At 43.1% G+C, this 14,278-nt stretch overlaps 1 protein-coding gene across 1 annotated transcript in view; it reads left to right on the top strand.

The window, feature by feature from the left end:
* brip1 (BRCA1 interacting helicase 1) overlaps positions 1–14,278 on the top strand; it is a 312,184-nt gene that overhangs the window by 193,454 nt on the left and 104,452 nt on the right. Inside the window, exon 15 of the mRNA XM_063031229.1 lies at positions 934–1,093. Within this exon, the coding sequence (XP_062887299.1) occupies positions 934–1,093 (160 nt within the window). The remainder of the gene's footprint in view (positions 1–933; positions 1,094–14,278) is intronic.

The following is a 14,278-nucleotide window of genomic DNA, read 5'->3' as shown; positions in this document are numbered from 1 at the left end:
TGCAGAGGGGTGGAAGAAATTGCAGTATGACAGCCTTATGTGGACAGTTAAAATGTTAACACGAATATATCAAAATAACATACTGGCGAGTATGCAGAAAAAAATTTAGGAATTGCTTCCTAGACTGGAGGGCTAGAGTTATATGGAGAGATAAGGAAAGCTGCAACCTTTTACCTGGAGAGGAGGAGCTGAGGGTGACCTCATAAAGATTTATAAAATTATGAAGGGGTATAGATAAGGTCGATAATCACAGTCTTTCTCCCAGGATTGTAGTGTTAAAAGCTAGAGGGTGTAGGTTTAATCCAATCACAAACAAGAGAAGATCTGTAGATGCTGGAAATTCGAGCAGCGTGCATGAAGTGCTGGAGGAACTCAGCAGGCCAGGCAGCATCTAGGAAAAGAGTACAGTTGACGTTTCAGGCCAAAACCCTCCAGTAGTACCAGTAGTTTAGGGTGAGAATAAAAATTAAAGGGAATTTGGAAGTTTGTTTGCCCACACAGAGGATGATGGATATATGGAATAAGCTGCCAGAGGAGATGTTAAAGGGCAGATACAATTGCAACATTTAAAAGACTTTTGGAAAGGTACATACATAGGAGATTTAGAGGGATATGGCAAATAGGATTGGTGTACAGTAGATAGGCATTTTGGTCACCATGGATAAGATGGGCCAAAGGACCTACTTTCTTGCTGTTTGACTATGAATTTGGAAAAAGTAATTAGTTTGGTCCAGTGAATGATTTGCCATCCAAATCTACTTAATTTGAAAGCTATATTTGGTCTCAATTTGTTAAGTATTCTTACACTTGAGCAGTGGATATTCAGCATTAATAATTATTTAAATCTTTGTTCATTTGTTTAAATTTTATTCAGTGAAATCAAAATCACATTGCTTCTTGTATCCAAAAGTATATCCTGCCTATATCTTCCAGATGCTGGACAAGCTGCAAAGTCGCTGGATGCTCACAGGATTATGGGGGAAGCTGGAGGAAATAAAGACAGTCATTGTCGAGTCAAAAGGAGGTGACAAAAGTGACTTTGATGCATTGCTGCAGTCGTACTATAACGTAATAAAGGATGGGGAAAACAAAGGTACTTCAGAAAGGAACTGGCAGTCAAAGTTAAATAAGCAGAAATATTTAGCTTTTTGACCTTTAGACAGAAATACAATCAAATGTACAAACTGCTAGTGGAAATGGTGGAACCGGGTTCATTTGCAATGTTTGAGAGAAACTAACATGGATAGAAAGGGTATGGAGAGCGATTGTCCAGGTTCTGGTTAATTGGACTAAACAGAATAACAGTTCAGAATGGATTATATGGGTTGAAGGGCCTGTTTTGTGCTGTGGTACTTTGTCTCTAATCAGTGGATTAAACCTTAAAATTGGTTCTTGAATCTAGAAATAGGAGAAACCCCTTATCTGACTATGTCATGTGAAATTTAATACAACCTACTCATAAATGTGCAAATGATTTCAGGTGTTGTTCATTAGCAACTATGGATATATTAGTTATATTTCAATGATAAAATGAATATGTGAAAGAAATATGTGTATGATTGCTTGGCTTAATAAAGAACTATTATTTATTTTCCGATGTTAGGGTGCCACGATAGAGTAGTGATTGGCAAGATGCTATTACAGCTCAGGACGTTGGGGTTTGGAGTTCAATTCCAACATTATCTGGATATAGAACATAGAACATAGAATAGTACAGCACAGTACAGGCCCTTTGGCCCACAATGTTGTGCTGACCCTCAAACCCTGCCTCCCATATAAGCCCCCACCTTAAAATCCTCCATATACCTGTCTAGTAGTCTCTTAAACTTCACTAGTGTATCTGCCTCCACCATTGACTCAGGTAGTGCATTCCACGCACCAACCACTCTCTGAGTAATATCCCCCTTGAACTTCCCACCCCTTACCTTAAAGCCATGTTCTCTTGTATTGAGCAGTGGTGCCCTGGGGAAAGAGGCGCTGGCTATCCACTCTATCTATTCCTCTTATTATCTTGTACACCTCTATCATGTCTCCTCTCATCCTCCTTCTCTCCAAAGAGTAAAGCCCTAGCTCCCTTAATCTCTGATCATAATGCATACTTTCTAAACCAGGCAGCATCCTGGTAAATCTCCTCTGTACCCTTCCCAATGCTTCCACATCCTTCCTATAGTGAGATGACCAGAAATGGACACAGTACTCCAAGTGTGGCCTAACCAGAGTTTTATAGAGCTGCATCATTACATCGTGACTCTTAAACTCTATCCCTGGACTTATGAAAGCTAACACCCCATAAGCTTTCTTAACTACCCTATCCATCTGTGAGGCAACTTTCAGGGATCTGTGGACATGTACCCCGAGATCCCTCTGCTCCTCCACACTACCAAGTATCCTGCCATTTACTTTGTACTCTGCCTTGGAGTTTGTCCTTCCAAAGTGTACCACCTCACACTTCTCTGGGTTTGATCTCCATCTGCCACTTCTCAGCCCACTCCTGCATCCTATCAATGTCTCTCTGCGATCTTTGACAATCCTCTACACTATCTACAACACCACCAACCTTCGTGTCGTCTGCAAACTTGCCAACCTACCCTTCTACTCCCACATCCAGGTTGTTAATAAAAATCACGAAAAGTAGAGGTCCCAGAACAGATCCTTGTGGGACACCACTAGTCACAATCCTCCAATCTGAATGTACTCCCTCCACCACCACCCTCTGCCTTCTGCAGGCAAGCCAATTCTGAATCCACCTGGCGAAACTTCCCTGGATCCCATGCCTTCTAACTTTCTGAATAAGCCTACTGTGTGGAACCTTGTCAAATGCCTTACTAAAATCCATATAGATCACATCCACTGCACTACCCTCATCTATATGCCTGGTCACCTCCTCAAAGAACTTTATCAGGCTTGTTAGACATGATCTGCCCTTCACAAAGCCATGCTGACTGTCCCTGAAATGCCTATAGATCCTATCTCTAGGAATCTTTTCCAACAACTTTCCCACCACAGATGTAAGGCTCACTGGTCTACAATTACCTGGACTATTCCTACTACCTTTTTTGAACAAGGGGACAACATTCGCCTCCCTCCAATTCTCCGGTACCATTCCCGTGGACAACGAGGACATAAAGATCCTAGCCAGAGGCTCAGCAATCTCTTCTCTTGCCTCATGGAGCAGCCTGGGGAATATTCCGTCAGGCCCCTGGGGACTTATCTGTCCTAATGTATTTTAACAACTCCAACACCTCCTCTCCCTTAATATCAACATGCTCCAGAATATCAACCTCACTCATATTGTCCTCACCATCATCAAGTTTCCTCTCATTGGTGAATACCGAAGAGAAGTATTCATTGAGGATCTCGCTCACTTCCACAGCCTCCAGGCACATCTTCCCACCTTTATCTCTAATCAGTTCTACCTTCACTCCTGTCATCCTTTTTTTCTTCACATAATTGAAGAATGCTTTGGGGTTTTCCTTTACCCTACTCGCCAAGGCCTTCTCATGCCCCCTTCTTGCTCTTCTCAGCCCCTTCTTAAGCTCCTTCCTTGCTTCCCTATATTCCTCAATAGACCCATCTGATCCTTGCTTCCTAAACCTCATGTATGCTGCCTTCTTCCACCTGACTAGATTTTCCACCTCACTTGTCACCCATGGTTCCTTCACCCTACCATTCTTTATCTTCCTCACCGGGACAAATTTATCCCTAACATCCCGCAAGAGATCTCTAAACATCGACCACATGTCCATAGTACATTTCCCTGCAAAAACGTCATCCTAATTCACACCCGCAAGTTCTAGCCTTATAACCTCATAATTTGCCTTTCCCCAGTTAAAAATTTTCCTGTCCTCTCTGATTCTGTCCTTTTCCATGATAATGCTAAAGGCCAGGGAGCGGTGGTCACTGTCCCCCAGATGCTCACCTACTGAGAGATCTGTGACCTGTCCCGGTTCATTACCTCGTGCTAGATCTAGTATGGCATTCCCCCTGGTCGGCCTGTCCACATACTGTGACAGGAATCCGTCCTGGACACACTTAACAAACTCTGCCCCATCTAAACCCTTGGAACTAATCAAGTGCCAATCAATATTAGGGAAGTTAAAGTCACCCATGATAACAACCCTGTTATTTTTGCACCTTTCCAAAATCTGTCTCCCAATCTGCTCCTCTGTATCTCTGCTGCTACCAGGGGGCCTATAGAATACCCCCAATAGAGTAACTGCTCCCTTCCTGTTCCTGGCTTCCACCCATATTGACTCAAAAGAGGATCCTGCTACATTACCCACCCTTTCTGTAACTGTAATAGTATCCCTGACCAGTAATGCCACCCCTCCTCCCCTTTTTCCGCCCTCTCTATCCCTTTTAAAGCACTGAAATCCAGGAATATTGAGAATCCATTCCTGCCCTGGTGCCAGCCAAGTCTCTGTAATGGCCACTACATCATAATTCCATTTATGTATCCGAGCTCTCAGTTCATCACCTTTGTTCCTGATGCTTCTTGCATTGAGGTACACACATTTCAGCCCTTCTACCTTACTGTCTTTACACCGTTTATTCTGTTTCTCTTTCCTCAAAGCCTCTCTGTATGTTAGATCTGGCTTTACTCCATGCACTTCTTTCACTGCTCTATCGCTCTGGGTCCCATCCCCCTCGCAAATTAATTTAAACCCTCCCGAACCATGCTAGCAAACCTACCTGCAAGGATATTGCTCCCCCTCGAGTTCAGGTGCAACCCATCCAATCTGTACATGTCCCACCTTCCCCAGAAGAGATCCCAATGATCTAAAAATCTAAAACCCTGCTCCCTGCACCAACTCCTCAGCCACGCATTCAACTGCCATCTCCTCCAATTCTTACCATCACTGTCACGTAGCACTGCCAGCAATCCTGAGTACGCCACCTTTGAGGTCCTGTTCCTCAACCTTCTGCTTAGTTCCCGAAACTCACACTTCAGGACCTCATCCCTCTTTCTGCCTATGTCGTTGGTCCCAACATGTATCATGACTTCTGGTTGCTTTTCCTCTCGTACCAGGATGTCGTGCACCCGGTCAGAGACATCCCGGACCCTGGCACCCGGGAGGCAACAAACCATGCGGATGTCCTTCTCACGTCCACAAAATCTCCTGTCTGCTCCCCTGACTATAGAGTCTCCAATGACGACAGCTCTCCTCTTCTCCGTCCCACCCTTCCGCACCACAGGGTCAGACTCAGTGCCGGAGGCCCTGCCACCGTGGCTCACACCTGGTCGGTCGTCCCCGCCAACAGTATCCAGGACGGTAAACTTATTATTCAGGGGAATGGCTACAGGGGTGCTCTGCACTACCTGTCTGCTCACCTTCGCTTTCCCCCCTCTGACTGTCACCCAACGACCTGCTTCCGACAGCCTAGGTGTGACTACCTCTCTGTAGCTCTCATCTATGACTGCCTCATTCTCCCTTATGAGTCAAAGGTCATCCAGCTGCTGCTCCAGACTCCTTACACGGTCTTCCAGATCGCTCAGCCGTATGCACTTCTGGCAGATGTGACTCTGCAGGAGTGGGGAGTTCCCCCAAGACTGCCACATCTCACATGAGAGGCACATCACCGTCTCAGGAGACATTGTAAAAACTAACTGCGAGCTAGCTTGTCCTCCGCCTCTTCTCATCGAAGCCTCTCGAGTCAAAGCCTCAAAGCTTCACTCCTTCACTGGCCCACTCACGCACTGGCCGCTTTCCTCTGGAATGCATGGGTTTTCTCCAGATTTTCCAGTTTTCCCCCACTGTCCAAAGATGTACTTGTTAGTATGTTAACTGGCCATTATAAATTGTGTCCTGATTAGGCTGGGGTTAAATCAAGGATTATTAGGCTGTGCAGCTGGAAGAGCTTATTCCATGCTGTATATCTAAAAAAATAAATAACAAGCTGTATGTCAGATGTTCATCTTAAGTAGAACAGTGCTTAATTCTGGTGACAACATTTTGTGGTATGTCTTAAAACCCTCCCTTGTGCTTACCAATATATTCTCAAGTAACAAGATTAATCTCAATGCTTTTATCTGTTTGATTATTTTCTATTTTAAAACTTATAAACTGATATCAATGATACTTTTCTCATACCATGGTTTAGTAGTATTTTTAACAAGTATTGTCCAGTTGCACTTACATCCACAGTGATGAAGTGTTTTGAGAGGTTGGTGATGAAACATGTTGACTCCTGCCTGAGAAGTGACTTGGATCCGCTCCAATTTGCCTACCGGTGCAACAGGTCCACAGCAAATGCCATCTCACTGCCTCTTCACTCAACCCTAGAACATCTAAGCAGCAAAGATGCATGTGTCAGGATGCTCTTTACCAATTACAGCTCAGCATTCAATGCCATCATATCCTCAGAATTAATCAATAAGCTTCAAGATCTTGGCCTTAATACCTCTTTGTGCAATCATTGTCGTCTGCACCCTTAGTGCCTAGCTGGCACATGCGGCCTCCTCTTTGTGCAATTGAATCCTGGATTTCTGGACCCTAGTGAGTTTGGATTGGCAGCAACATCTCTACGGATTCCAGCAGGTGCACCACAAGGCTGTATGCTTAGCCCCCACTCTACTCACTTTACACTTATGACTGTGTGGCTAAGCATAGCTTCAATGCCATATTCAAGTTTACTAATGACACCACTGCCGTAGGCCAAATCGTAGGTGGTGACGGATCAGCATATAGGAGGGAGACTGAAAATCTGGCTGAGTGGTGGCATAACAACAACCTCTTACTCAGTGTCAGCAAGACCAAGGAGCAGATTACTCACTTCAGGAGGAGGAAGCCAGGCCATGAGCCATAATCATTGGAGAATCAAAGGTGCAGAGAGTCAGCAACTTCAAATTCCTTGGTGTTGTTATTTCAGAGGATCTGTCCTGGGCCCAGCACCTAAGTGCAATTGCAAAGCAAGCATGGCAGCGCCTCTACTTCCTTAGGAACTTGTGAAGATTTGACATCACGTCTAAAACTGACAAACTTCTATAGATGTGTAGTGGAGAGTATATTGGCTGGCTGCATCACAGCCAGGTATGGAAGCATCAATGCCCTCGAAAGGAAAATCCTCCAAAAGTAGTAGATACAGCCCAGTCCATTACAGGTAAAGCCTTCCCAACCATTGAACATATCTACATGAAACATTACAGGAAAGCAACATCCATCATCAGGGACCCCTACCTACCATCATGCTCTCTTCTTGTTGCTACCATCAAGGAGAAGATGCAGAAGCCTCAGGGGTAGTTATTACCCTTAAGCCATCAGGCTCTTGAACTACAGTTGATAACTTCACTCAACTTCCCTTCATAATTGAAATATTCCCACAACCTATGGACTCATCTTCAGGGACTCTTCATATGCTTAATATTTATTGCTTATTTACTTATTGTTATTATTTCTTTATGTTTGTATTTGTGCAGTTTGTCTTTTGCACATTGGTTGAATGCCCAATTTGGGGCAGTCTTTCATGGATTCATCTATTTTGGATTAATGAGTATGCCAGCAAGAAAATGAAGCTTGGGGTTGTATGTGGTGAAATACTGTGTATGTACTTGGATAATAAATTTGCTTTGAACTTTAAAGTGTTCCTTTTGACATCTCCTTTTGTCTTAATGGCAATTCCTTTGATTTCCTTATTTCATAATCCCCTAACACTGATGAAACATCATCATTGACAGCAGTTCCTATAGTCATTAATAACAATGTTATTATTAATACTTTGTGCAGAGGTTGCACACTTTAATGCTATAATTTTGTCTCTCTTTTATATCATTGGTTTGCAATCAACATCTGATAATATATTGCTTTCTGTCAGTATCATAATTTCATTCTAAGGTATACAAAATGGGAGTAGAATTGGTTGCTCAGCCCATCGAGTCTGCTATACAATTTGATCATAGCTGATTTATTTTCCTTTCCATGCTCCTGCCTTCTCCCCATAACCTTTCGCATCCTTACGAATCAACGTCTACTTTAAATATACCCAATAACTTAGCCTCCACAGTGGTCTGTGGCAGTGAATTCCACAGATTCACCATTCTCTGGCTAAAGAAAGTAGTCGTCATCTCTCCTAAAGAGATATCTTCTACTGAGACTGTGCCCTCTGGTCTTTGACTCTTCCAATATTGGAAACATCCTTCACTATCCTTCACTTCCACTCTATCAAGGCCTTTCAATATTTCATAGGTTTCAATGAAATTCCACCCCCCCCCCCCGCCACCCACTATTCTTCTAAACTCCTGTGAGTATAGACCTAGAGCTGTGAAATGCTCCTCGTACATAAACCTTTTCATTCCTGGGATCATTCTCTTAAACCTTCTCTGGATCTTCTGCATTGCCAGTACATTCTTTCTTAGATATGGAGCCTGAAACCACTGTCAATACACCAAATATGGTTTGACCAGTGCCTTAAAAAACATTACATCTGTGCCTTTGTATTCCAGTTCTCTCAGAATGAATGTGAAGATTACATTTGCCTCCCTTATTACCTACTCAACCTGCAAGTTAACCTGTTAAGTTTTTCAGTTATTCAGTCCAAAATAATCATGACAAATATATTGAATAGAGCATAGCAGTTAGTGTGACACTATTACAGTCCTGGGTATCAGAGTTCGGGGTTCAATCCCAGCATACTTTATAATGAGTTTGTATGTCCTGCCTATGGGATACATAAATTTCCTCTGGGTGCTGTAGTTTCCTCCCACATTCCAAAGATGTACGATTAGTAGGTTAATTGGTCATTGTAAACTGTTCTGTGATTAGGCTAGGGTTAAGATCAGGGCTTACCATTGGATCTCTAAAATATACATTCTCCTGAAATTGATATACATTATTTCCTGATTATTTAGTTTTGATCTTGTCCAGTGAAACGATGAGTAACCTGCTACCATTTTTAAGTTACTGCCTATACTTATTTTTCAGAGAAGACACTGTAATCTTTTAAAAAGGCACAATAAAAACAGTTTAATTACAAACCCCATTTCCAGAAAACGATGAGATATTTTCCAAAATGCAATAAAAACAAAAATCTGTGATATGTTAACTCACGTGAACCTTTATTTAACTGACAAAAGTACAAAGAAAAGATTTTCAATAGTTTTACTGACCAACTTAATTGTATTTTGTAAATATACACAAATTTAGAATTTGATGGCTGTAACACACTCAACAAAAGTTGGGACAGAGTTAAAGTAAGATTGAAAAGTGCACAGAATATTCAAGTTACACCAGTTTGGAAGACTCCACATTAAGCAGGCTAATTGGCAGCAGATGAGGTATCATGACTGGGTATAAAAGTAGCGTCCATCAAAGGCTCAGTCTTTGCAAGCAAGGATGGGTCGTGGCTCACCCCTTTGTGCCAAAATTCGTGAGAAAATTGTTAGTCAGTTCAAAAGAAACATTTCTCAATGCAAGATTGCAGAGAATTTAGGTCTTCCAACATCTACGGTACATAATATTGTGAAAAGATTCAGAGAATTCAAAGACATCTCAGTGAGTAAACGGCAAGGTCGGAAACCACTGTTCAATGCGCGTGATCTTCGAGCCCTCAGGCAGCACTGCCTAAGAAACCGTCATGTTACTGTGACAATTATAGCCGCCTGGGCTCGGGAGTACTTCGGAAAACCATTGGCACTCAACACAGTCCATCGCTGCATCCAGAAATGCAACTTGAAACTGTATTACGCAAGGAGGAAGCCATACATCAACTCTACGCAGAAACGCCACTAAGTTCTCTGGGCCTGAGTTAATCTCAGATGGACCGAAAGACTGGAAACGTGTGCTGTGGTCAGATGAGTCCACATTTCGGCTAGTTTTTGGAAAAAACGGGCGTCGAGTTCTCTGTGCCAAAGATGAAAACGACCATCCAGATTGTTATCAGCGAAAGGTGCAAAAGCCAGCATCTGTGATGGTATGGGGGTGCATCAGTGTCCATGGCATGGGTTAGTTGCATGTATGTGAAGGAACCATTGACTCTGAGGCGTATATTAGGATTTTAGAGAGACATATGTTGCTATCAAGGCGACGTCTCTTCCCGGGACGTCCATGCTTATTTCAGCAGGACAGTGCCAGACCACATTCTGCACGGGCTACAACAGCGTGGCTTTGTAGACACAGAGTGTGTGTACTTGACTGGCCTGCTGCCAGTCCAGATCTATCTCCTATTGAAAATGTATGGTGCATCATGAAGAGGAGAATCAGACAACGGAGACCACGGACTGTTGAGCAGCTGAAGTCTTATATCAAGCAAGAATGGACAAAATTTCCAATTGCAAATCTACTACAATTAGTATCCTCAGTTCCAAAACAATTAAAAAGTGTTATTGAAAGGAAGGGTGATGTAACACAATGGTAAACATGCCTCTGTCCCAACTTTTGTTGAGTGTGTTGCAGCCATCAAATTCTAAATTTGTGTATGTTTACAAAATACAATTAAGTTGAAAATATCCCAACTTTTCTGGAAATGGGGTTTCTATAAAAGGAGACTCAGTTAACCTTACCAGCCTGGAGGGAAACTCTCAGATTTGGAATAGCCTTTTGTTCTTCATAGTAGAAAGTAAAATTAGGCGAATGTTAAACAGGCTACTGATTCAATCCTGTTATTTTTTGTATGAAGTTGCAGCCAGCATTATAATATTTACTTCCAGTAACTAAGAGCACGGGTATCCCATAAGTAATTTCATTTTGCCATGTTGAGGACCTGTTAAACACAAGGTGGTTGTTTTACTGATATTACTGTACTTAGTTGCTAAGCAGCACTGTAGCAATATAATTTGATTTGATGAATATTTAAAATGCATTTTTGATAGCTTAATCAGCATAATTGTACTGAACAATGTTAACAAAGGATAGCTCTGTCTAGCGGAATTAGTCCTTACTCTTAATAATTTCTCCTTTGGCTTGCTCCCACTTCCTCCAAACTAAAGGTGTAACCATGGGCACCGATATGGGTCCCAGCTATGCCTGCCTTTTTGTTGACTTTGTGGAACAATCTATGTTCCAAACCTATTCTGGTATCTGTCCCCCACTTTTCCTTCGCTACGTCGACAACTGCATTAGCGCTGCTTCCTGCACGCATGCTGAGCTCGTTGACTTCATTAACTTTGCCTCCAACTTTCACCCTGCCCTCAAGTTTACCTGGTCCATTTCCTACACCTCCCTCCCCTTTCTAGATCTTTCTGTCATCTATCTCTGGAGACAGCTTATCTCCTGATGTCTACTATAAGCCTACTGACTCTCACAGCTATCTGGACTATTCCTCTTCTCACCCTGTCTCTTGCAAAAATGCCACCCCCTTCTCGCAATTCCTCCGTCTCCGCCGCATCTGCTCTCAGGATGAGGCTTTTCATTCCAGGACGAAGGAGGTGTCCTTTTTTTAAAGAAAGGGGCTTCCCTTCCTCCACTATCAACTCTGCTCTTAAACGCATCTCCCCCATTTCACGTACATCTGCTCTCACTCCATCCTCCCGCCAACCCACTAGGAATAGGGTTCCCCTTGTCTTCACCTACCACACCACCACCCTCTGGGTCCAACATATAATTCTCCGTAACTTCTGCCACCTCCAACGGGATCCCACCACTAAGCACATCTTTCCCCCCCCCTCCCCCCCCCTGCTTTCCACAGGGATCGCTCCCTACGCGACTCCCTTGTCCATTCATCTTCCCCCATCCCTCCCCACCGATCTCCCTCCTGGCACTTATCCTTGTAAGTGGAACAAGTGCTACGCATGCCCTTACACTTCCTCCCTCACTACTATTCAGGGCCCCAGACAGTCCTTTCAGGTGAGGCGACACTTCACCTGTGAGTCAGCTGGGATGAAATACTGCGTCCGGTGCTCCCGATGCGGCCTTATAGACAATAGACAATAGGTGCAGGAGTAGGCCATTCGGCCCTTCGAGCCAGCACCGCCATTCACTGTGATCATGGCTGATCATCCACAATCAGTATCCAGTTCCTGCCTTATCCCCATAACCTTCTATATATTGGCGAGACCTGACACAGACTGGGAGACCGTTTCGCTGAACACCTACGCTTTGTCTGCCAGAGAAAGCAGGATCTCCCGGTGGCCACACATTTTAATTCCACGTCCCATTCCCATTCTGATATGTCTATCCACGGCCTCCTCTACTGTCAAGATGAAGCCACACTCAGGTTGGAGGAACAACACCTTATATTCCGTCTGGGTAGCCTCCAACCTGATGGCATGAACATTGACTTCTCAAACTTCCGCTAATGCCCCACCTCCCCCTTGTACCCCATCCGTTATTTATTTATTTATATACACACACTCTTTTTCTCTCTCTCCTTTTTCTCCCTCTGTCCCTCTTACTGTACCCCTTGCCAGTCCTCTGGGTTCCCCCCTCTCCCTTTCTTTCTCCCTAGGCCTCCTGTCCCATGATCCTCTCATATCCCTTTTCCCAATCAACTGTCCAGCTCCTAGCTCCATCCCTCCCCCTCCTGTCTTCTCCTAACATTTCGGATCTCCCCCTCCCCCTCCCACTTTCAAATCTCTTACTAGCTCTTCTTTCGGTTAGTCCTGACGAAGGGTCTCGGCCTGAAACGTCGACTGTACCTCTTCCTAGAGATGCTGCCTGGCCTGCTACGTTCATCAGCAACTTTTAAGTGTGTTGCCCTTTCAACTTCCATTTTGTGATACTTAGAAGATAATGAATGGACTATTACAATGGAACTGTTCCACATCATAATGCTTTGTGAGTTGGTTCCTGATAAGGAGGCAAGAAAATTGGAAAAAAAAGAGCTCATTCATTAATTAAGTATTCTAAAGATGTATAGCTTTTTAAATTGTGGACATGCTCCATTGGCTCCAGAGGCATGGTGACACTTTCAGGCTGTCCCCAGCACATTCTCAGACTGTGTTGGTTGTTGACGCAAATGACACAGTTCACTGTATATTTTGATGTTTCAATGTACTTAATGACAAATAAAGCTAATCTAAATCTAATCTAAAAAAATGTATCTGAAGTATTTATTTATTAAGTATTTATCGGCATGGAACAGTCGGCTGAAGGGCCCGTTTCTGTTTTGTTTAATATTTCATCATGGTGTGGGCAGGTGAATTAACATCGTAACACTTATCCCATTACAGATAAGTTATTTGTTGAATTAATGCATTATGATTGGAGGAACAGTTCAGTTTTGAAATTGTGTGAGGGACGATGAAGCTCAACTCAAAACTTATTAAATCAGGGGAATCACATGAATTATTATTATTATTAATTTGATCTGAAACCTGGGCTTCACTAGCAAGGCCAACAATTATTACTCAAACATAATTGCACTTGAGAATATGGTGATAAGCTCCCTTCTTGTGCTGCTGCAGCCCTTCTTGTGAAGGGTGTTTTTGGAGGGGAAGTTGCAGCACAGTCCCAGAAAAACTAGTGGTATTTTTCCAAGTCAGGATGATGTATGATATGGAAGGCAAGTGTAGATGTTGACATTTCCATGCACCTTGCCCTTCTTGGTTGTAGAGGTTGTTCATTTGGTAGATGCTGTTGGCGTTGTCCAATGGCAGTGTCTTTTGTAGATGGTACACACACTGCAGGTATTGTGCACCAGTAGGGGAGGAAATAAATCAATAGGGTGATGGAACAAGTATAAAACTTCTTGTGTGCATTTAGAATTGTTCTTATCCTTCAAACTCCCATTTTGTGCCCTGTACATGATGGCAAGGTTTTGATTTCGGATTGTCAAGAAGTGAAGTCATTTGCAGCAGGATACTCTGCCTCTGACCTGTTGAAGCCATAGTATCTATGTGGCTGGTCCACTTAAACATTTGTTCAGTGGTAATCTACAGAATATTAATGGTTGAAGGAGGCTTGGAAATGGTGATGTCAATATACTTAGGTGGTTAGACTCTTGAAGGAGAATGCCATGTTACTTGTAACATATCAGTCCAAGCCTGATCTGAATGGTAGTTTGGTCTTGCTGGATATTGGCAGGGACTCCTAATTTTCTGTTGAATTGTGAAAGAAATGAACATTATGCAGTCAGTCTTAACTGTCTTCACCTTAAAATGGAAGGAAAACCATTCATGAATCAGCTGAAGATGGTTGGGCCTAGGACACTGCCCTGGAGGAATATCTGTAGTTTTATCCTGGACTTAGCCAGCTGTTGCAAACATTTTCCTTTGTGCAAAGTATGGTTCCATGAATTGGAATGTTTTAATTTTGCTCATGAACTTCAGTTTAAATTAATGCTGTATTTGGTCAAATAGTTTCTTGACGTTTAGGGCAGTCCCTCTCATCTTAGCTCTGAAATTTAG

The sequence above is a fragment of the Mobula hypostoma genome, chromosome 23 (genome assembly GCF_963921235.1).
Source record: "Mobula hypostoma chromosome 23, sMobHyp1.1, whole genome shotgun sequence".
Lineage (NCBI taxonomy): Eukaryota > Metazoa > Chordata > Chondrichthyes > Myliobatiformes > Myliobatidae > Mobula > Mobula hypostoma.
This window is presented reverse-complemented; position numbering and strand designations above follow the sequence as displayed.